Source organism: Ostrea edulis, chromosome 2, assembly GCF_947568905.1.
Source record: "Ostrea edulis chromosome 2, xbOstEdul1.1, whole genome shotgun sequence".
NCBI classification, from domain to species: Eukaryota; Metazoa; Mollusca; class Bivalvia; order Ostreida; family Ostreidae; genus Ostrea; species Ostrea edulis.
The window spans coordinates 91787864-91812136 of NC_079165.1; the positions used below are offsets into that span (position 1 = coordinate 91787864).

The 24273-nt window shown below is 36.7% G+C and overlaps 3 protein-coding genes across 5 annotated transcripts in view; 1 reads left to right on the forward strand and 2 right to left on the reverse strand.

The window, feature by feature from the left end:
- Positions 1-2666, reverse strand: part of LOC125681444 (cyclin-dependent kinases regulatory subunit 1-like) — a 16737-nt gene extending 14071 nt beyond the window's left edge. Inside the window, exon 1 of one of the 3 annotated variants that reach the window (XM_056155466.1) lies at positions 2149-2666. The gene's annotated coding sequence lies outside the window, so the exon portion shown is untranslated. Of the gene's footprint in view, positions 1-1293; positions 1382-2148 lie in introns of those variants that run through there. The other 2 variants (XM_048921545.2, XM_048921547.2) reach the window with 2 other exon arrangements.
- LOC125680822 (succinate dehydrogenase cytochrome b560 subunit, mitochondrial-like) lies at positions 1592-14038 on the forward strand. Its single transcript, XM_048920591.2, has 6 exons — positions 1592-1673; positions 5709-5759; positions 8337-8480; positions 9363-9424; positions 11799-11962; positions 13506-14038. The coding sequence occupies exons 1-6, from the start codon at positions 1618-1620 to the stop codon at positions 13611-13613; spliced, it is 585 nt and encodes a 194-aa protein (XP_048776548.1). The 5' UTR covers positions 1592-1617; the 3' UTR covers positions 13614-14038.
- Positions 14039-17355: 3317 nt separating this feature from the next.
- LOC125681924 (zinc finger protein 184-like) overlaps positions 17356-24273 on the reverse strand; it is a 10397-nt gene continuing 3479 nt past the window's right edge. The window contains exon 2 of the mRNA XM_048922201.2: positions 17356-20757. Within this exon, the coding sequence (XP_048778158.1) occupies positions 17895-20705 (2811 nt within the window). The 5' untranslated portion in view covers positions 20706-20757 and the 3' untranslated portion in view covers positions 17356-17894. The remainder of the gene's footprint in view (positions 20758-24273) is intronic.

Below are 24273 nucleotides of genomic sequence, written 5' to 3' on the forward strand. Positions count from 1 at the left end.
AACTCTTGCGTATTATTATGCATATGTCATAACATGGTATGGGCTGACACTATTCTCTTTAGAGAAGTCGAGAGGCATAGCCTACATCGACTTCTCTTTGCAAGCATTCATATCTTGATTCTGGAAAACGTGTAAATGCCGGAGTCGGTTTATGCTTCGACCGACGTTTCGACTCGGGTGTGCCTGGATTTATGCAATAGACAAGTTGCTTTCAAACATTTAACAGTAATGCTCAAAACTGTCACAAAGAAATCAACACTTACTTGCTTTTAATCCATTTTCAACATGTACCCTGTCCTGGCTTTACGTTAACTGGTCTTGGGAGCTGTCACAATAGGGGACCAGTTAAGAGAAAAGTAGGCTGACGTAATCGGAGTTGTGATTTAAACCCGGGACAGGGGCATATTGAAAATGGATTAAAAGCAAGTAAGTATTGATTTCCTTGTGACGGTTTTGTGCATTGCTGTTAAAGGGACTGGTTCACGATTTTTGATGAAAATATTTTTCATTTTTGATGTTAAACATTAAAAATATAACTCATTTAATGTTGACAGCCAAAATTTTGACCTTCTGGATGCAAGTATGAAAGCAATATTTTAGCCTTAAATAAGTGTTATGTAAACAAAGACTCAAGTCTTTTTATGTAAACAAACACATAAGTGAAACATTGATTTTGTAATATAATTCATCTTAATTTTCCATAATCACAAATTTTAACTTTTATATGACACATTTTATCCCCAAAATGCTTGAAATGTGAAAGATATAATAAACTTAGATTGATATCCATTTCTTTTGAAAATTTCGTAAACAATAGCATACCGCAATCTTTGTTTACAAAACAAATAATAAAATCTCTTAAATGAGCTTCTGTGATTATGTATAACCTTAATTTTCATGTGAACTCTTTCAAACACATTAGACAGTAGATTTTGATCATTAAAAGTGAAAAACAAAATTTTGGGTAAAATCGTGAATCAGTGCCTTTAAATGTTTGAAAACAACTTCTCTATTGCATAAATCCAGGCACACCCGAGTCGAAACGTCGGTCGAAGCATAAACCGCCACCGACTCCAGCATTTACACGTTTTCCAGAATCAAAACATGAATGCTTGCGACGAGAAGTCGATGTAGGCTATGCATAGCCTACATCTATGCCTCTCGACTTCTCTAAAGAGAATAGGGCTGACACCAGTTTGCTGAGAAAACTACTTGAACATCAACTATACAGATATATCTTTAAGAGTTAACTGCAGTCATTATAATAAAACTATAGAAAAAAACAGAACTTGCTTGGTGCTCACGTTCTAAACGTGTTTATCTCTTTCAGCTTCCAGACTGTTTTTGTTTCTGGCGGTCTTCGTCCAAAAATAGAACTAAAGTTTAGTATGCGAACATTTTTGGAATTTTTAAAAATGTACGAAATTTACAATAATATTTTCTTTAAATTCGTTGACAATTTATTCTATATCAATAATTATTTAATCTTTCTGTATTGTCATTTGTTATTTTAGAATCAGCAGCAACATCAGATCATGTAAAGAATATTTGCTTTTAGTAAAAGTTGAATATCCGAATAAAAGTATTTCAAGTAATTTGGATCATCGGTCGATCGGAATGCTTTGGTATTTATTAGTTCATCCAGAGGACAAAATGGCAATGATAAGAGCAGGGTATGTAACTGAAGTTATGTCATATTTTCCTGTGTATGTGCATTGAAAGCTTACATACAAAAGTCTGCAGTAATTAAGTGAAAGGTTATTCAACATTGCATTTTGTTTCCACGTGTCATATCCCCCAGCCCATGTTCAAATTGTCCAATTTATAATTGACCTTGTTACCTAACAAAATTAATGCAAAAACCAATAGGATATGCGTATATTTTGGAGTCCTTTTCCGAAAGTAGGAAATTCATAAGTTAAATATGAATAAACATGATATTTTGTACCAAGTTAATGTACTTAAGAAACTGCTTTAGAGGATGTCTCCAGTCAATAAGCTGATGTGGACGTATTTCCTCGTTTGTTTGCTGCATTACAGGTATCACACCGGTTATTATTTTCACTAGGCCTATATATTACTATAGAGGGAAAAAAATCAGTTTACATAATTGATGCCGAATAACGCAGTCAAAAAGTGTTATGTTACCTATCTTGTCTGCCGACACCAGAAAAACAACACCCTACATGGCATTTTCGAAAATAAAATTACCCGCAAACAAGACTACCCTCAAATCCACATGTTTTTCACATGTGTGTAAACAGCCGGAGTGCACCTCAGGAAGTAGCCTCAGCTACCAACAGCAAATAGTTCCTTTGTATACACTTGGTTATTTCTACAAATTACACAAAATTTCCTAATCAGGGGTACAAAAATTAAGAGAAAAGAAGAAGAGGAAATGAGAAAAATCGCGCAAGGAAAAAAAAATTTTCTTTAAATATATAGAACTACAATTGACTAAGTTCATTTTGATTGGACAATTACCGGTGTGATACTCACACGCAGGCACCTGAAGTGTGTATAGATCTTACATATATACCCCCACCCCCTCTCTACCCAATGAAAAATAGATATAAAACCAATTATTTATCCAAAATATATGATATCCCCACTGATCACCTTCATAAGACGTTTTGTATACAGTTATTTAATTGCTTAGTTCCGGTCCTGATCACATTTTCATTAATGATTGCTAGCGATATGTCCACGAAGATAATGTTGGTTCCAATCATCTTGTGAGAGGATCAGAAGTTACTCAAAGAAAAAATATAAAAAATTATTGGAAAATCTTTGTAAATAACGCCAATCTTTGCATTTTCTGTAACCGTGTTCATAGGTCAGTTCCGAATCACACTGCCAGTTCCGAATCACAGAGATGTTTGAAATGACTGCAGGCCAATTCGAATGTTGACTGACCCGATCCGACTTTCAATCGGTCCTAAACTTTAAATCAGTACGTGTGTATGTTTATTTCGCTTAAGATATACCTAGTTTCTGTAAAAATAAAATAAAATTATACACTAGTTTAAATTAATCTTTACATTATTGACGTTATATTGAACAATATTCAAAGCTTCACATTTAGGCATAGCCAAAATTGCGGCATTCAAAATTCTTTTAATCAACATTAATAATTAGATCTATCTTTCTCTGAGTTGTTTATGATATAACGTTATATCTACCAGGGATAACGATCCTTCGCCATTTTCTGGTGGAGTTGGCGAAGGTGGCCGGAAGGCGGAAGAAAAAATAATAATGGCATACATAAATATGCTAGAATTGAATATAAAACTACATTATATTTTTATAATATTGATTTCAAGACATAAATCTAGATGCAATACATAGTATATTTACTGTCCAAATTTTCTAATTTTAAAATGTTTTTGCGGAAGAGGGGGATTTCTGTTTTGGTAATCTGAAGAAAAAAGCAGTTTCAGGGTTTGACATTTACTTTCTTGAGCACTAGACCAGTCGGGCTACTTCAAATGATATTTACTAGACCTGACCTTACATCCACTAGCCCTGACAAACTTTCCAGAGAAAAGAAACCCTGATGGTTTCTCCATATTTAAGTACTCAATTCAAATGACAAACGTTAAGTTTAAATTAAAACGTACTTAATTGCCTCAAAAACATCTTTAGTCTCGTCATTCAATTTGATGCTTTTATTTTCAAACACATTTACTGTTTCTTTAAATTCTACTCGGCACGGAAATTCTTTAGTCTTTTTTTAGAATAAAATGACCTTAACCGCTTTTTTAAAATTTCTTTTTCATAAGCCCTACTTTGTTTCTTCCCAACCTACTCCTTTTTTTTCTCGGAACATCCTTCCTTGAGGACGAGAAGTCGAGACATTCCCGCACATGTGTCAACAACGAAAAATGGCTATAAGTTACAAATAAGATATCTTATGGTTTAAAATAAAGTTTCTTGTTTATTTTTTCAACACGACCAGTCGTACTAGTAAATCGACATTTTACCCGACCGGACCTATCATTTAGTAGACTTGGTCGGTCGGACGTGCCTTAGTGTCAAACCCTGAGTTTGTTGTGTTTTTGAAAAAAATGTGTGGTTATTTTATCTGAGAGTGCTTCTATAAATCCAAGAGTGCTTTTAATATGAACTGAAATATTGCCCTAAGTTTAAAACTAAGTTCAACAAGACGCGTATGACAGTATAGCTGACACGACTGATCCAGAATTGGACAAACAGACGGTGTCATCTCAACTACAATAATGCACTCACTGAAGAAATATTTAATGATGCTTTTGTTGAATGATATTTCACTTTATTGGTTGACCGGTTTCGACCAGAGGGCGGTCGTCATCAGAACAAAATTATAAGAATTGTCTCTACTGAAGTAAAAATTGTGGATCACGTTACTATTAATAACAAAAAATGTGGAGTGTTTACTTAACAACGTAAAAACATGTATATACAAATATGTTAAGATACTTTATAAATGTTTGTGAAAGTTAAATGTAATGGACACTGATATTTATTTTATTGATTAAAAGGGTCCATAAACGATGGGATGGTGTATTCGTTCAAACTGCCTTCTCAAATTAGATATCCCGGCGAATTTTCGGTCGCATCTAGTACAGCTGATTTTGAAATCCGTTGTTTTCGTGTTCTCTTGATTCCGTTTTGTATATATTTGACTTCTGATATATTTCTGGTTTAAGCCTGACGGATGCATAGTTTTAAGAAATATGTATAAAAGCCTCCTCGGTTCTTAGACGTTGAATAATGTTGTTTTGACGAGCGGCGTGATAGAAATATCCTGTATGGAATGTGATTGTGTCGTATTCGATTGTGACGTCAAGTGTCGGGAAATTAATTTCTTTGGTGGAATAATCCGAATTCATTCGGACGAGACATGAAGGAATGTGGGTCCTTGCAGCTGTTCGTCCAAATAAAGAAAATGTTAATGGTTTCAGTTTCCTATATTTCTTGCGGGGAATAAATTTACGGTTGGGTTTTCTTTGGGTCATTTTTGGCGTGAGTAGATCCTTTTTGTGTTCTTTTCACCGAGGTAGAAATTGCGGAAAGTAAATTGTGAAATTTCAACCAAACTTAACAAAAAGCATTCTTGGGTGAAGGGCTTTCAAGTTTGTTCGAATGAAGGGCCATGTCCATTCAAAGGGGAGATAATCACCAAAATGCAAAAATAGGGTGGGGTCATTTAAAAATCTTCTGACAATAACCACTGGGCCAGAAATGCTGAAATTTGAAGAAAACCTTCCAGACAAAGTGGTTTTTTAAATTTGTAAAATCTTGACCCCCAAAGGTTAGGGTGGGGCCACAATAGGGGATTAAAGTTTTACATGTGAAGGAAACCAAACTAAATGTCACAAAGCATCTTAGATGAAATTTGTTGATATATGAAAGGCCATACCCATCTACAAGGGCATATGATAATTAATGAATTTGTAGTCATTTTTAATAATTAATGAATTTTTAGTCATTGCCTTTAAAAAGTTTTTCTGAACCAAGCTGCTTGTATAATGATAGTTTTGCTCAAGCTTATTTATGGCTAGGAACTGCTGCTCAGGTGAGTGATGTGGCCCATGGTCCTCTTGCTTTGAAAATGTCCCCATTTCATGATTTCAGATATCATTGGAAAGGAATGGTTTTCAAACAAATAAGTCATAAAATTGATGTAATGTTGAAATATGATATTCATTTTCCAAAATTTCTTGTAGTTTTGGGAAAGGCTCTGCCTTGCTGACCAACAGCGCTGCATTATTATCAAGGTGAGCACCATTCATTATTATATTCTTCTGACTTTGTCTTTATTCTTCAAATATATACACACACTCATTACCCTAGACAAGCTTTAGATTAAATGTAAATTTATAAAATGTCTTGATCTTATTTTACATGTAATATATATATATATATATATATATAGGAATCTGTCCGTCTGTCTGCCTGTGCAGATTTGTGTTCGGGCCATAACTTCTTTGTTCTTTGACATAGGCATACCATATTTGACACATGATTGTATCACCATGAGACGATGTGTCGGGTACCTTCATGACCTCCATATGACCTTGACCTCAAGGTCAAAATTAAAGGTTTTTACAATGGATTCGTGTCAGGGCCATGACATCTTTGTTCTTTGACATAGGCATACCATATTTGACACATGAGTGTATCACCATGAGACGATGTGTCGGGTACCTTCATGACCTCTATGTGACCTTGAACTTTGACATCAAGGTCAAAATTGATTATAGGGTTTTGACATAATCATACCATAAGACCAGTCTTCGACATTAACCAGTGGCCCGATGCCCGAGGCCAGTAAAATCGGGATCGGGCTTCTTAAAATATTAAACCCTGGAGTCCGGTGGGCCTGTAAATGTTTTCTTATATGTTCTGTATATATTACAAATAAAGCGTGAGATTGACTCAGACTAAATGTCATGACTTAGTAGTCAAATTTCGCATAGAAAAATTATCAACCATGCTGCCTTTTCTGAAGTATAGGGAGGGGGCTCGTCCGGGAAATTCAAAACCACCCAAACGTATTTCACAATCACAACCATCCGATAAAAAAACCCCCAAAAAACTGTCGTACGAGGAGAAAAAAACGAAAATTCATGCCCCATTTGACCGAGGGCAGTGTTCGAAATTAACCATAGACTGAGTATATGTCAATTGGCACTGGTCTTTGCCAACTGTAATTGAGATAGACCAAATTGTCTATGCCAATTTTCTAGATTTAAAGCAATAAAGTTATCCAAGAGGGCCTTGCATGGTCAGTCGACGTCTGATAAACATTATGAGGAAAGGATGATATTACAGAAATGGAAAGAAAATACACTTTCTAAGTATATTAGAAGTAAATGAAAATGTTTTAAATTTGTGTTATTATTTTTTCAATGTTGTGGTCTTATTATGCCAATTCGATGAGGTCTAAGTCATCTTATTTTTGGCATAGACCTGTGGTCTATACCAAGTTTTAAACCAATTTCGAACACTGCGAGGGTAGGCCTTGGCTAACATTTAAGTGATTCTGGAGAAAACAAAAAGTTTTGTACGTGGTGTATACAAAACAGAGTTGAACATGAGCTGCTGATGTATCTGCGAGATTATTCAGTCTATGCGAAAGACATCGGACCGTCGGACCTGACCGATGTGCAGTGCCTCAGGTCCGATGCATCATTTTTTACACCGGACCGGAATGTCCGATGTCTCAATGTCCGGTTTTGAGCTTTACTATCTTGATGCGGAGTTTGTTATAAGTAAAAAAAATAGCACACATCCAAATACGTAAATGAATTGATTAAAACCGCATGGACTGTCTAAAGTATCATACGGGAAGGATTCCTGGTATAGTATTACTAGTATAATAAATAAGATTCCCTTGGTTTTGCATTTTCACGTGTTTCACTTTTTTACATTAGGTTTTTCGGTCTGACAAAATTTGGTTCGGTCCGGTGTGTTCATTGATTACACTGGACCGAATGTCCTGTGTGGTCCAAAAGCTTTCGCATATACTGGATTAATATGTTGAAAAATAATATAATCCTTTTAATGTCAGTTGTTCTTTAACTATGATCATCTTGACCTGTATTTTCCTACAGTAGAAGAACTGTGCATGTGTCTATAGAGTAGAATCAGCAAATAACAAGAGGTCAAATTAGAAAATAAACATTTTGGGCCTGCAAAATATTGTTCGGGCTTGCACAATTATTATACTGGGAGGCCCGAAGGGCCTGTGCTTTACAAAGTTTTTCGTGAAGACTGTAAGTCATGGGTGTATCACCATGAGACTATGTGTCATGTACATTCATGACCTCTTTATGACCTTGACCTTTGATCTCAAGGTCAAAATTATAGGTTTATACCATGGATTTGTGTTTGGACTCTATCTTCCATTTTCTTCTACAAAGGCATACCATATTTTTACACTCAGGAAAGAGGTAATTTATACCTATTAACAACACCCTTTGGGAGGTTGGGGTAAGCGGGGGGTATTCTTAGTGAGCATTACCTCTTGTTGTGATTGTATTTAGAACGGTGATTTTCTGAAGCCAAACTTTCTTCTTCTTTTTTCTATATCATTGCTGTGAATATTACAGACTGTCTATCTCTGTTGTTGAATGTTACAGACTGTCTATCTCTGTTGTTGAATGTTACAGACTGTCTATCTCTGTTGTTGAATGTTACAGACTGTCTATCTCTGTTGTTGAATGTTACAGACTGTCTATCTCTGTTGTTGAATGTTACAGACTGTCTATCTCTGTTGTTGAATGTTACAGACTGTCTATCTCTGTTGTTGAATGTTACAGACTGTCTATCTCTGTTGTTGAATGTTACAGACTGCAGCCAGCAGTAATTACACAGATGTCCCACACCAGCACACGAACCAACACACAGGACATAGCCTACAAAGAAATGGAACAGTTCTGGGAGAAAAATCGACAACTCAACAGACCGCTTTCTCCTCACCTCAGAATATACAAGTAAAGCAGATTTCTCACCATAATTCAGTGTCCCATGCATTTCCTCAGAAAATTAGAGCTGTCTTGAGATTTTCTTATTGTGGATCCCCCACCTATTTTCAATGCATGACTATTCAGTTCCATGTCAAATGTAAAGCTTTTACGAAGAGTTGATCCAATTGGTATTATATTTTTGGTACTTGCTTTCTTTTGTCTAAAAGGGTATGAAAGATTTATCTGTATGGACACTTTTGGTGGCATTTGTGTTTTAAGAACATGTTTTGTTTTATAATGCTGCTGAATATTATGATTTAGCTTAGATATGCAGAACAGTTACTTTTACATGAGGAAAGAAAGTTTTGGTGTGAATATTACTGAAAGAATGGTCAACATGAGAATCACAGGCATCTAATTAAAACTAGTATGTGTACTTTCAGGGATTTTTTGGGGGCCAAAATGCCATAGATATTCGCCTGTTTCCCCTCACAAAAATTAGCTATTTTTTCCAATTATATATATATGTTTTTTCCCAATTTCAAATCTAGGGAAATTAGGCCATTTTAGACAAAAAGTTTTCATTATGAAATTAGACAATAAGTATTTCTTAGAAAAAGTAAATAATATTTATACAAGGTGTGACTTCTCATACACATTTAATGTTAAATAATGATTTATTTTATGATTTTAAATCAGATCTGAAATAAACCCCAAACCAAAAAATTTTGTTATTTTATGTATCTTTACCATTTTAATTTACTATTAATGATTTTTCCCAATTTGAGGAAAATGTCGCTAATTTTCCTAATTCAAAAGGAGGGGTGGTAGTTTGAAATACAAAAAGAATGACTGACTTTGGAAATGTGTGGTGATGATTGTTAACAGCTTGTTTGATTTCTATTACAGCCCGGAGTTGACATCCATGTTATCCCTGTGTCACAGAGTTACAGGAATATGTATGGCTGTCGGTGAGTAGTTGGGATCCGGGCTAGAATAGGTTCTCAGTACCCCTTGCTTGTCATAAAAGGCAACTAAATGGGGCGGTCCTTCGGATGAGACCGCACAAACCGAGGTCCCGTGTCACAGCAGGTGTGGCACGATAAAGATCCCTCCATGCTCAAAGGCCATAAGCGCCGAGCACAGGCCTAAATTTTGCAGCCCTTCACCGGCAATGGTGACGTCTCCATATGAGTGAAATATTCTCGAGAGGGACGTTAAACAATATTCAATCAATCAATCGGTGAGTAGTTTACAAATACAGCAGCTAGTTGTTGTCCCCCACTGCAATGTGGAAGGGGACATAGAAATACCGGTGTCCATCCATCCATCCCACTTGACTGTGTGGACACAACTCCCCTGAAACCGCTCAACAGATTTTTTCAAGTTTTGTCGGATTGTTAGTCACCATATGTAATTTATTGTATTGCACCACCATTTTTATTCACAGGAGTTATGGGACTTTGTTGAATTTTTTTTTTGATACACTATACGAACGCTTTGTGGATGCAACTCCCCAGAAACCGCTCATTGGATTTTGTTCAAATTTTGCAGGATTGTTAGTCACAATATATAGTTGATCACATTCCACCGCAATTTTCATTCCACAAATGTTAAAGGAGTTATGGGACTTTTGTGCTTCAACTTTTTTTGTTTCCTTAGCGGTTCTGTATGCTTGGAAACACCCCTACCCCTGTAATGTACTGTATGTCGGGAATCCCCTCCCCCTGTGAGGGTGTGGGACTGTAATGTTCTGTATGCTGGGAATCCCCTCCCCCTGTGTCAGTGTGGGACTGTAATGTTCTGTATGCTGGGAATCCCCTCCCCCTGTGTCAGTGTGGGACTGTAGTGTACTGTACGCTGGGAATCCCCTGTGTCATTGTGGGACTGTAATGTTCTGTATGCTGGGAATCCCCTCCCCCTGTGTCATTGTGGGACTGTAATGTTCTGTATGACGGGAAACCCCTCCCTCTGTGTCAGTGTGGGACTGTAATGTTCTGTATGCTGGGAATCCCCTCCCCCTGTGTTATTGTGGGACTGTAATGTTCTGTTTGATGGGAATCCCCTCCCCCTGTGTCAGTGTGGGACTGTAGTGTACTGTATGCTGGAAATACCCTGTGTCATTGTGAGACTGTAATGTTCTGTATGCTGGGAATCCCCTCCCCCTGTGTCATTGTGGGACTGTAATGTTCTGTATGACGGGAAACCCCTCCCTCTGTGTCAGTGTGGGACTGTAATGTTCTGTATGCTGGGAATCCCCTCCCCCTGTGTCAGTGTGGGACTGTAATGTACTGTATGTCGGGAATCCCCTGTGTCAGTGTGGGACTGTAATGTTCTGTATGATGGGAATCCCCTCCCCCTGTGTCATTGTGGGACTGTAATGTGCTGTATGTTGGGAATCCCCCCACCCTGTGTCAGTGTGGGACTGTAGTGTACTGTATGCTGGAAACCCCCTGTGTCAGTGTCGGACTGTAATGTTCTGTATGCTGGGAATCCCCTCCCCCTGTGTCAGTGTGGGACTGTAGTGTACTGGGACTTCTTAAAACACCCTACAATGATGTCTGTAGATATCCAACAGATACATGTCCAAAATCTTGTGAGACTTTAGAAAAGAAATATTAGTACTATGAATGTGAATTTCAGATATGAACAAATATTTTAAATTTTGTGGAACTTTTCTTTGTTAGTTCCATAAGTTTTAAATTAGTCCTACAGATTCTGTCTTGTACAAATGCCCTGCTGTCCATCATCACTGTGCACAATATCAGGAATGATTCTTAACAGAAAGCTTTCATATTTTACAATATTAAACACTGTTAAAGGTAGTTGACTATTAAAGAAAGACCCAGTATCTAAATTTTTGGAGTCATGAGGTCAATGTCACAACAGACCTTTTCAGTCTTTAATTGGACTATGCATTCATTGTAACGGTAAAACACAATTAAGTTTTCAACATGGAGTTGATATTTTATGAAAAGGTAGTTAAAGATCAAAGAAAACACCTTTAGCATTTATAGTCACAAGATCAAAGGTCAAGGTCACAGCAGACCTTCAATCCAAGTTTAATGCAATTTCATTGTGACACAATATCTTAAAGTTTACTACTTACATTTTCATATTTTCTAGAAAGGTATATGCAGTTTATTAAAGGAAGGTGCCTGTATATTATGGGCATGAGCTTGTGTCATTTCTCTTTTTCATTGTGAACATTAATGAATTCTGTGTCATTAGCTCTACTACATGTAAGATAAGAATTGAGTTCTTTGTTAAACCCTTTCTGACTCAGTTTTGCTAGATAGTCTACCTTTAATGAATATTTTATGTTTGCTGCTTTCTGTTTTCCAGCTGTTCCATTAGCAGCTGCCACCTTGTTAGTTTTACCGGGAGATTTCGCTTCCTATATGTTATACATCAAGGATCTTCAGGTCAACTCTGTGCTTCTGACTGCCGCTAAATACGTCCTGGCCTTTCCTATCTGTTACCACTATATCAATGGCATCAGACATCTGGTGAGTGGGGATCCTTCAAGATTTACCAGGATGCTCTCATTTAAGAAACGCATTTCATTTTTATACGCCCGTCGAAGACGGGACGTATTATGGTATGGCGTCGTCCGTCTGTCTGTCCGAACCTTGTGGGCAGGATACAGACTGAACCATAAGCCCTAGGACTTTACAACTTGGTACATTTGATCACCATGATGAGAGGAAGATACCTATTGTTTTTCAAGGTCAGAAGTCAAAGGTCAAGGTCGTAGTATCACTTATTAGGAAAACCTTGTGGGCAGGATACAAACCGAACCGTAAGCTCCAGGATATTATAACTTGGTATATTTGATCACCATGATGAGAGGAAGATGCCTATTGTTTTTCAAGGTCAAAGGTCAAGGTCGTAGCATCACTTTTTAGGAAAACCTTGTGGGCAGGATACAAACCAAACCATAAGCTCCAGGATATTATAACATGGTATATTTGATCATCATGATGAGAGGAAGGTGCCTATTGTGTTTAAAGGTCAGAGGTCAAAGGTCAAGGTTGTAGTATCACTTATTACGAAAACCTTGTGGGCAGGATACAAACCGAACCATAAGCTCCAGGATATTATAACTTGGTATATTTGATCATCATGATGAGAGGAAGGTGCCTATTGTTTTTCAAGGTCAGAGGTCAAAGGTCAAGGTTGTAGTATCACTTATTAGGAAAACCTTGTGGACAGGATACAAACCGAACCGTAAGCTCCAGGATATTATAACTTGGTATATTTGATCACCATGGTGAGAGGAAGATGCCTATTGTTTTTCAAGGTCAAGGTCATAGTATCACTTATTAGGAAAACCTTGTGGGCAGGATACAAACTGAACCTTAAGCTCCAGGATATTATAACTTGGTATATTTGATCATCATGATGAGAGGAAGGTGCCAAGTGTTTTTCAAGGTCAAAGATCAAGGTCGTAGTATCACTTATTAGGAAAACCTTGTGGGCAGGATACAAACCGAACCGTTAGCATATTTATGAAGTAGCGCATTCTAAGGCTATCCCTCTTTATATATTGATATCCATTTCTACAAGCATAATAATGAATTAGCTCACAGAGGACAGTGCTAACTTCACTAAAATATGAATCCCACTAAAATATGTTTTCCTTGAGCAAAATCTACGGGCGTATTATGCCACATTGGCATTGCTCTTGTTTAAAAAATACATGAGGATATGAACTGAGGTGCTTCACTCTTTCGTACGTCATTACAGAAATGAAAGTAGAATGTAAAAATAAGAAATAAATTTTATATTTAAAAGTACATGAGGGCATGAACTGCAACATTCCATGCCGGCTTACTTTTCATGAAGAATCAATGTGCTACCTCAAAAATAAAATTTATTTCTTATAAAGTATACATATGACAAATATATTTGATACTAAATTTTCAAGTACATGTAGAGTGCATGTAAAGTTCAAATTTCTTGATCATATAAACAGTACCCAGTGTTAATTTATAAACTAATGCATTGTCATTATGTACAGGTTTTAAGGTTATGTTCGGTTTATTTCAGGCTTGGGACTGGGCCCTTGGCTTTAACCTGAAGACAACCTACCAGTCTGGTTATTTCGTAATGGCCCTGGCCCTGCTGGTAACCGCAGGATTTGTCCATCTCCTGTAACCATGGTAACACTGTAACCACAGTAACAGAGTGTGATGGAGAGACTTTTGACAGGTGCCATGGACTTGCAGGATAACTGTGCTTCGACTGATATTATGCATAATCTGTAATGCTTGTCTCTGTGTACAAAGAATTCCAATCGTCTTGGTCATTTTTATCCGTATTTGCTTGATAATTCCTGTATGATATGCTGTTAATCATACAACATTTGCAGCTCATGGAGTTCTTTTTACTGTATTTGGAATTGTTATTTAACAACTTTTTCTCTTTCATAATACAAAAATAATTTAAACCATGAAAGGCCCAATTTGACTTCCCCTTAAAATTGCTTATATTATCCGATTGTTTTGGCAAATGTAAAAGTAATCTTATATACTTGAAATATTTGTTTATAATATATTGATTAAAATAAATTACAAAAGAAATGACAGACTACTTGTATTTTATTGAGAGTATAATGAGGGGCAAACTTTGATGAGCGTAACAGTGTATTTCTCTTACCATATTAGTGAGAGCCCCCTTTTGTGACCAAATCAATTATTTGTTATTTATCGATTTTATTATGCATAAAGTAGAATAATCCATAAAACTAACCTAGAAAGCTGCAAAAAAAAACCCAACCTATACATGATTTCCAAGTTACCCAATAGTTATTTTCTTTGATGACCTTTTGCGTACAATGAGACGCAAAACATAATTTCGTCCACATGTGGTGGGTACAAATGCTTATCACTGCCTTCATATTATATTCCCTAAAGGATAATTATCAGACATCAAGCAACCACCCGAACTGCAGGGACACAATTTTAGTAAGTATATAAGTATTTGAAAATAAAATAGCTCATACAAATATCGATATTAAATCACCATCTTTCTTTGATAAAAGTATCACTCATGCAGAAGAGGAAAAAATAATGATTTCGTATTTAATTTAATGGCCTAATTCAAACAAATTATTCTTGATATGATACCAATGGCTGATATAAACAAAATTTATGCTTTCATAACTTTTATCCTTATTTACATAGCAGGTCTATAACATGTATACATTGGGTATTTGAACACACACCCTTAACAAATCCTGGATCCACCGCTGGAATGTGTAAGAAACTGAAACAGTAGATAGATTTCCCTGCTCTGCATTGTAACTCTTTTCAAACTTGTCTTTCCAGTGATAGAGCATGTTAAAATTGGTCATTTAAACAAAATTATAAAATAAAATTTTGCCACTTTTAACCATTATTGTCAAGCATTATTTTCATGGTTTAATACAACAGATTGGCTGTTAGTCTGCATCTTCCTGACATTTCTTTGAATACTTTCTACAGGAAAGACTTTTCTGCATTAGATGGCACTAATGTGTTCAACAAAAATATTAGGAAGCTGTTGAAAAAAACCAATTCACTATAGTGCTGATAAAAACTCGCACATTTTTTATATATTTCCAATAGGAAATGTTAAACCAGGGCCATGCCAGATATTGCATTCAACTGTCGCAATCGTTCTGCTGGGAAGAGTCGTTAACAGATTTTTCTGAATCCAGTCGGAAATATATGCTTGAACTTTCTAACAATTAAACATAATGCTGTATACAGGAAGATATTTACCCTTGTTTTATTTTCGGCCTTGTTGTCAGTGGGCGAATTTAAGACTGGGCAAAATTGTTTTTTTCTCATATCTCTAACACAACTGTCTGGGCAAATTTAAAATGAAGCAAAACTGTCATCAAGAAGAAAGGCGAAAATAACACGGGGTGTAAATAACCCTGTATACAGTAGTCAAACAATTGTCAGGAAGATTTGTATATTTTTGTAGTTTTTGTAATACGCCCGTCTTTAGACAGGACATATTATGTTATAGCACTGGCTATCTAAGGTCATGTTTTCTGGACTTTTTTCCGTAACAGATGCATGTACAGCTTTTAGATTTGGTCACAACTTCTCCCTCAAGAAGTGCAAGAATGAGTGCATTTCAGCTGGATTGGTGCACCATGACCTACTTTATGGCTAAAAGTAGGTCAAACAGTTTTCTGGACCTTTTTCATTACAGATACAGATATTGCCTTGAAATTTACTTTCTCTTGGAAGAATACAAGTTCAGTTTGCATTTCAGCTAGATTAGTCCATCTGTTGATAACCTACTTTAAAGCTGAAAATATGTCAAACAGTTTTCTGGACTTTTTAGCTCACCTGAGCCGAAGGCTCAAGTGAGCTTTTCTGATCACATTTTGTCCGTCTTCCCAAGAACCACTGAGCCAGAAAAGCTGAAATTTATATGAAAGCTTCCTGACATAGTGCAGATTCAAGTTTGTTCAAATCATGGCCCCTGGGGGTAGGATGGGGCCACAATAGGGGATCAAAGTTTTACATACACTACTGGGCCAAGAAAGTGGAAATTTACACGAAAGCCTCCAAGCATAGTGCAGATTGAAGTTTGTTAAAATCATGGCCGCCGAGGATAGGATGGGGCCACAATAGGGGATCAAAGTTTTACATACAAATATATAGGGAAAATCTTTAAAAATCTTCTCAAAAACTACTGAGCCAGGAAAGTTGCAATTTACATGAAAGCTTCCTGACATAGTGCAGATTCAAGTTTGTTAAAATCATGGCCCCGGGGGCAGGATGGGGCCACAATAGGGGATCAAAGTTTTACATACAAATATATAGGAAAGATCTTTAAATATGAGCCAAGGTGACTCAGGTGAGCGATGTGGCCCATGGGCCTCGTTTTATTATGGATACAGATATTGTCCTGAAATTTAGTCACAAGCTCCCTATCAGAGGAATATAAGATTCATACATTTCAGCTGGATTCGTGCATCGTGACCTAATTTAGGACTAAAAGAAGGTCAAAAAGTTTCCTGGACTCATCATGGACTGATATTGCAACCCCCCTCTCTGAGAAATACATAATCAGTTCACATGTCAGATTGTTTGATCATGACCTACTTTAAGGCTTTTCTATTCAGAATGTCGGAAATCAATTCAGAGTGCATAATGTGCTTACAGTTTGGATTTCACTCTCCGACGGGCGTATGTTGTACCGTTTGCGGTACTCTTGTTAGTGTATATGTAACCAAATGTTTTTGTAACCAGGTGTGCAACAGTATCTTTACTGAAGGTCATTTCAAAAAGAGATCGAGTCAGAAAATGGCAATGTGCACGTCTTATCAGCCTGAGTGGCTCAAAATCAGACACAGTGATTGTATTTACTATGCAGTATGTAGCAAACAAAGGTTGAGGGGGAGGGAGTATATTGGTGACACTCTTGTCATCCATTTACAGATGCATTTTGTTCTAAGATTTTCCTGGAGGTACTTCTAAGTCAAATTTTGTGAAAATCAAGTTGTATACTACATATGTATACCAGTGCACCTGCTATTTTCAAATGATTGGTTCATTTCTAAAAAAAAAATTATTTTCATATTTTTGTACATTTTGCCAGTTCCCCCCTCCCTACAACTTTTGCATATTGGTTTCATCCTGTCTGTCTGTCTGCCTGCATCTTTTCTGTGGTAATTATATGCATTTCCTCCTTTTTACACCATGAATCTAGGTCAAAGGAATTTAGTTTGGCCTGCAACTTGTAATCAGATGAATTATGAAGGTTAAAAATTATCTTTCTGGTCTTCATGCAGATATACAATATTTCAAACATACCCCAATATGGATGAATCCTGCAGGAATTTTGTAAGAACAGGTCAGGCTTATGCATAAATGATGAGTCTTTTGACGACTGGTTATAAAAATTTTGAACAGTTTTATTCATCAGAATTTCAATGAACAAAATAATTTCAATAAAACAACATTTACATGTGTATAATTATTAAAACTTCAATAGTCACTGTCAGTATAAATTGTATATATATATATATTGGTATAATCATGATGTTTCCGCATCAAATTGCTTATGTGCATCAGAATCTTTGTCACTGTAAACATGTTAAATAAATATTGGTCTGAGCAAGTCAATGCAGTCATGATCAGCTGATTTTGATAATTACTAATAATACAAGTGATGATAAAATCAAGATACGGTAATAATATATATTTCTACACTGCAGGCTGATACAAGTCGTTACATCACACATATCAGATGGAACTCCTGTATTTTAATACCACGTACACACATGATGTCGCCCATTTCAGTGTGCCAAAGGATATTAGTCCTAGTAGTTTTAGTGCCATAGTGTGATATTTTTTATTTTCATCCCCGTCGATATTTTGTAAAGTTTAAGAAAGAGAACGAACACTGTTGAACAATTGTGAAGGAATGATTTCAAGAGTTTATATCTACTTTGGTACTCTGTGCAGAGTTATCCTTCTTTGGTAATATTAGGGCTCTGTCAATTCCATCGTTATAGGTATCCAGCCTTTGTTCTCCATCCTTTCCACTGTCTGAGTTATCTACCCTTGGTGATCCATCGTTTCCACCTTCTTTAACGGACTTCCTTTCTTTGGTTTTCCCTGTCGAGTTGCTCTTCCGTTTGGCTGAAGCTGGCAGTTTGCCTTTGCCGTTGAGTTTACGAATGTGTCTCTCGGACTGGCAGTGTTTTGTGTACGACTGTTTGTAGTTAAATGTTTTGTCACAGCACTCACAATAAATCATTGCCTCCCCTGTGTGAATTTTCTTGTGTTGATTGAGCTCTGCAACTTTGTAGAATTTCTTTCCACACACATCACAGGTGTGTGGTTTATGTCCTAAATGTTTATTCACATGGTCCCTTAACTCAACCTGAAACTGAAACCCAGCACCGCATGTTGTACAAAAATGTTTCTTTATTCCGGTGTGTATGTGTACATGGCGTGCAAGACTGGATTTAAATACGAATTCTTTATTGCAGACATTACAACTAAAGCGCTTGTCCTCGTGAACTCTTGCGATGTGGTTTTTAAGCGTTGTAGTGTCAATAAAACACTCCTGACAGGTTCCACAGACGTGATTTCGCTCCCCCGTGTGGGTCCTCATGTGTCGGTTGAACTCCCCCCTTCCATAATATTCTTTACCGCAGACAGCACATCGGAACTGTCGCTCCCCTGTATGTCGTTTCACATGCTGGGTCAGGTGACTTTTCATCATAAAACATTTTCCGCACTGTCCACACTTCCATGGCTTATCTCCCTTGTGCTTTCTTTGGTGGACATACAAATTAGAAATTTGTGCAAACTGGGCATCACATTGGTCACACTTGTATGGTTTGTCCACCCAGTGAATTCTCTCATGCATTCTAAGACGATGTTTCTCGGGGAATTCTTTACCACAGACATCACAAACCCATGGTTTGTATCCAAGATGAATTTTCAAATGACTTTTAAGGTTGGCATTTTTATTAAAACCTTTGTTGCAGTACATGCACTTAAAAGGTCTATCATCAAGATGTGTTAACATATGCTGTTTAAGATTTGTTCTAGAGGCAAAGCCTTTTTTGCAAATTTTACAAAACTCACTTTTTTCGTTGTTGTGAGTGCGTATATGTTTACGCAGTTGTGTTCCATCGACGAATGATTTCTCACACAGTGGACAGGTGTAAGGTTTTTCGCCTGTGTGAATTCTTCGGTGACGCTGCAGGTTTGAGCTATGTTTGAACGACTGTTCACACTTATTACACTGATATGGTCGATCACCAAGGTGACCACGGATATGTATCTCTAAGTCAGAATATTTCAGGAACACCTTGCCACAGATGTTGCAGCTGCAAGGTTTAGAAATGTCTATGGATGTTTCTTCTTCCTCCTCCTGTGAATTTTTCTTATCCTTGTACAAACCGACAGGAAGTAAGGGAGCAGACAATGTGGGGTCCTTTAGCAGTGTTGCTGCCTCATCCTTGACGAACCCTATTTTGTTTGTAAAATGTTCTTTGGGAAGAACTTGCACTTGCTCCAGCTTGAGTTTTTTTTTTAAAAGCTTTTTAGTTCTTTGATTAACCGTTTGTGACGTCGGACTAAGTTTCTCAGCTTTTCTCTGGTGTGATTTTATCTCGGTAGTTTCTGACTCTTCACAGCTATCCCTCCTTTCTGAATCTGCATTCCCCATCACATGGTCAACAATGCCTGCTGTATTTTGCTTATTGCATAATTCTGAAGGTGCTTTGGAGCTTTCTCTTGATTCTTCTTCAACTGACTGAACAGGTATAAAAGAGTTGGTCTCTTCCTCTTCCAGCGGAGAAAAAGAGCTTGGTAGTTTGGAGAATATTGCAGCTGTTTTAAGAGATTCGGTTTCACTTAAAGTAGCATGTTTACTTGGAGACTGACAATCCTCTGTTAAAACTCGGAAGAGTTTGGGAAACTGCTTTTCCTTTGTACCTTTCACTGTTTTCAATTCCAAAGTATTTTCCATTTCAAAAGATGGAGGTGAGTTGCTGTTTTCATGTAAATCAACAAGATTGTCACTGATTAGATTTTTTATCGTTCCTGGTTCCACGATCTTGCTGTCCATTGAATCAGAAGTCACATCACGGGTAGTGTTGTTTTCTTCAGCACATGACACTGGAGTGTTTCTTGCCTGATTTGAAGCAAGGTCATCACTAAAATCCACAGTTTCCTTCTGGGATTTATCCTGCACATACACAAACATGTCTGTATTTCCTCTGTAATCTTTCTGATAGTAAATTTGAATGTTTGACTTCAGTTCCACTGGTCCAGTAGTTTTGTTACTGGCAGTTGACATATTCACATCCTCTGACACAGCCACATCGAATTTGGCAGACGATAAATTCACATCCTCTGACACTGCCACATCGAAATCACTTTCATTATCATCCGATATCTGTATGATGTTTTCAGTAATCTCATTATGAATTGCTGTCTGTGCAGATCCCAGAAAATCCAGGTCAATGTCGATACATTCACAAGAGTCATCAGACTCCATATTCACAGTCTCTGATGCCGAGTTCTCTTTAAATGTTGGTTCAGCAGTTTCAAGAATATCACCCATTTCATCAAATAAGCATCCATCCTGCTTAGCAAATGCATCACCCAAATCCTTGTCATTATTTTCACTCAGACCACTCCAGTCTGCTTTCACTATATCGTTGTTGAAGCCGAGTTCACTATCATGCCTCTGCAGAAGTTGACTTAAATCGAGATCCATTTTCCTATGCTGTTACACACTTAATTCGATTTTGCTCCATCCATAACTTCCCCTAAAACAGAAAATGTCCACATTGAGGTAAAAATATCTACATTGTACGAGTCAATAGTTAGAAAAGATTTAACAATTAACAATCAATAGTTAGAAAAGATTTAACAATTAACAATCAATAGCTAGAAAAGATTTAACAATTAACAGTCAATAGTTAGAAAAGATTTAACAATTAACAGTCAATAGTTAGAAAAGATTTAACAATTAACAGTCAATAGTTAGAAAAGATTTAACAATTAACAGTCAATAGTTAGAAAAGATTTAAAATTTACACAACCAGAAGCAAACTTTAAAATCTACCTCGTTAGCTTGATACATGTGTACATGTGGTTAAAAAAACGCAAGTGTAAAAAATATTCCTGTTTACTTTATCTTTTGCAAGAAATCTAAACTGTGGTCTGTAATTTTATCGGCAGTATATGCCTCTTGAAAGTATGTTTGTTAAAAATGTATATCAACGATATTTTTTTATGATTGCTAATTTTTCAAAAAATTAAATTCTTCATTTTGTAATTTATATATCAAATATATCTAAGATTGATAAAATCACACAATAGACACACTAATTTTATCTACACAATGCTAATTCTGTTTCATATGATAATTTCTTGGTATAATGATAAAAATGGACGTCGTTAAATTAATACATATATAGCATTCATTAATTTCATTCACATTGTTCATCGTTAAAGGAGAGTATGCACTGATCAATCGTTCCGACAATTGTTGCTACATACTCAATGGGGGCAAAACCACTCAGGACGAATCCACTTGGGGCGTACAGGTAAAGGTGCGAATCCACTAGGTGTGAATAGGTAATGGGGACGAAACCACCCGCATTCGTTTAGTTCTATTGATAGAGGGTATCCCCGCTTTTAGTTCTATTAATAGAGGGTATCCCCGCTTTTAGTTCTATTGATAGAGGGTATCCCCCGCTTTTAGTTCTACTGATAGAGCATATCCCCTGCTTTTTCTTCTATTGATAGAGGGTATCCCCTGCTTTTAGTTCTATTGATAAAGGGTATCCCCCACTTTTAGTTCTATTGATAGAGAGTATCTCCCGCTTTTTGTTCTATAGATAGAGGGTATCTCCCACTTTTTCTTCTATCAATAGAGTGTATCCCCTGCTTTTTGTTCTATACATAGAGGGTATCCCCTGCTTTTTGTTCTATAGATAGAGGGTATCCCCCGCTTTTGGTTCTATTGATAGAGCGTATCCCCCACTTTTAGTTCTACTGATAGAGAGTATTCCCTGCTTTTTCTTCTATTGATAGAGGGTATTCCCTGCTTTTTCTTCTATTGATAGAGGGTATCTCCCACTTTTAGTTCTACAGATAGAGGGTATCCCCTGCTTTTAGTTTTATTGATAGAGAGTATCCCCCGCTTTTTCTTCTATAGATAGAGGGTATCCCCCGCTTTTTCTTCTATAGATAGAGGGTATCCCCCGCATTTTGTTCTATTGATAGAGCGTATCCTCTGCTTTTTCTTCTATTGATAGAGGGTATCCCCAGCTTTTTGTTCTATTTATAGAGCATATCCCTTTTTGGGTTATCATTCTGGTAAAAAAATACTTTATGGATTTCTAAAATATCACATGTGATAACTATTAGAGGGCAATGCCCTCTCACAGCCCTTTGGGTTCTGGGAGAGGAGCTCTCCTTATAAGTATTGATTGAATATTGTTTAACATCCCTCTCGAGAATATTTCACTCATATGGAGAAGTCACCACTGCCGGTGAAGGGCTGCAAAATTTAGGCTACGCTCAGTGCTTATGGCCATTGAGCAGGGAGGGATCTTTATCGTGCCACACCTGCTGTGACACAGGACCTCGGTTTTTGTGGTCTCATCCGAGAGACCGCCCCATTTAGTTGCCTCTTACAACAAACAAGGGGTACTGAGGACCTATTCTAACCCGGATCCCCACTGGACCCCCTATAAGTAACACACATATATATAATATACATGTTTCAAAGGAAAAAATATAGAAAACTGATGAAAAATTAAACCATACCTATCAAACTTGAAAATTTTGGTCAAAATGGCATAGATTCAAATGCAAGCACGAGGACATGTATTCCTCCCATTTTCAATCTTGGGTGCATCCACCTATTTACAATGTATTCGTAAAATCTACCACATGCACATCTTTAATGATCTTAGAATCTCATCAAGACCGGAATAGACGGTGTGACGTCAAAATTATTGATTTTTGTGGTCTTGAATACAAAAGAGTTCCGCATCATGGCAGCCTCTATAGATGGCGGGAATTTCAATTTTTAACGTTTTAAAATTAGTACTGAAGCTTATCTAGGCTATATATCAACAGAATAGTATGACAACTCTTTATCATATAATTAATCCTATTATTTATCACGTCAAATGTTTTTGGGTTGCCTTTCCCTTTAAATATTCGTGGGACTCATCAAATTTTCATGGGACTCGTAAAATTTTCATGGGACTCAAGCTGCTTAAGAACCATCTGGGACTCATCTTCAATAATTTCTAGAGACAACCCTTCTCCGAGTTCAAATGAGTCAACCATATTCAGTCCTCACAAAAACATTTAAAACTTGCTGGCTAGTAGGACCAGTGAACTGTCTGAATTCACTGGCCCACAGTGAAACTTACTGGCCCCCAAAATTTTCAAAGTGCATGTTTATCAAATACATTATGGAATATATTGTACAATACTGAAACTTTATCAAATATGATTATTACTCTTATTCATATCCACCCTAAGACATGCTTTCTGTCGATACCAGAAATACGATACTCTACACAGTATTTTCTCTCTCTTCTCTTCACCCGCAAACAACAGATTCACATATTTTTCAAAGTTAACATGAAAACAGCCCTAGTGCACCCTAGGAAGTAGTCTTATCTACCAACATCAAATGTAAATGATTGATTAATTCTACAAAGTATAGAAATTGCATAAAATCAGAAATAACTGCAATTGACGAAGTTCATTTTAATATTGGACAATGCAGTTACAGGTGTGCAGTGTGATACAGAAGAATACGGGACGTTTTGTCCCTGAGGACGTTTTGTGCTGAGACGATTCGCCCCAAAAGACGATTCGCCCCAAAACGTTTTGCCCTAAGACGATTCGCACTTTGATATTAAACTTACATTGGTGACTGTCTTTATTTTCTTTAATTTGTAGATTAATATTTATAACTATCCATACTGATTAAAAAATAAGTTAATAGTCTATGTTATAGAAATAATCAAACATGTGGAATTATAATTACAAATAGGGATTAACACTCTCAACAAACTAGGTAAGTGATCTAAGCGAGAATAAAGACAACTACTACGATGGCGTTACCACTTCAAATATTAAGTTAATTGCATCTATATTTTGCGGAGATGCTCCAGATGTCATTTCCACGGAGAATATAATGAAGAGACTCCTTTCAATTATGAGATTCCGTTTATATACTATAAAAATAAAATTAAAATAATCTCTTCAATCTGTACATAACAGAGATACAACGATGTGGGGTTTATGGA

Excerpts from the sequence above, each read along its gene's own strand:
- LOC125680822 (XM_048920591.2), top strand. The coding sequence starts at position 1,618 with ATGCTTTGGTATTTATTAGTTCATCCAGAGGACAAAATGGCAATGATA. Across the intron at positions 5,760-8,336 it reads AGCGCTGCATTATTATCAAG|ACTGCAGCCAGCAGTAATTA; the intron begins GTGAGCACCATT and ends TGAATGTTACAG. Across the intron at positions 9,425-11,798 it reads AGGAATATGTATGGCTGTCG|CTGTTCCATTAGCAGCTGCC; the intron begins GTGAGTAGTTGG and ends TCTGTTTTCCAG.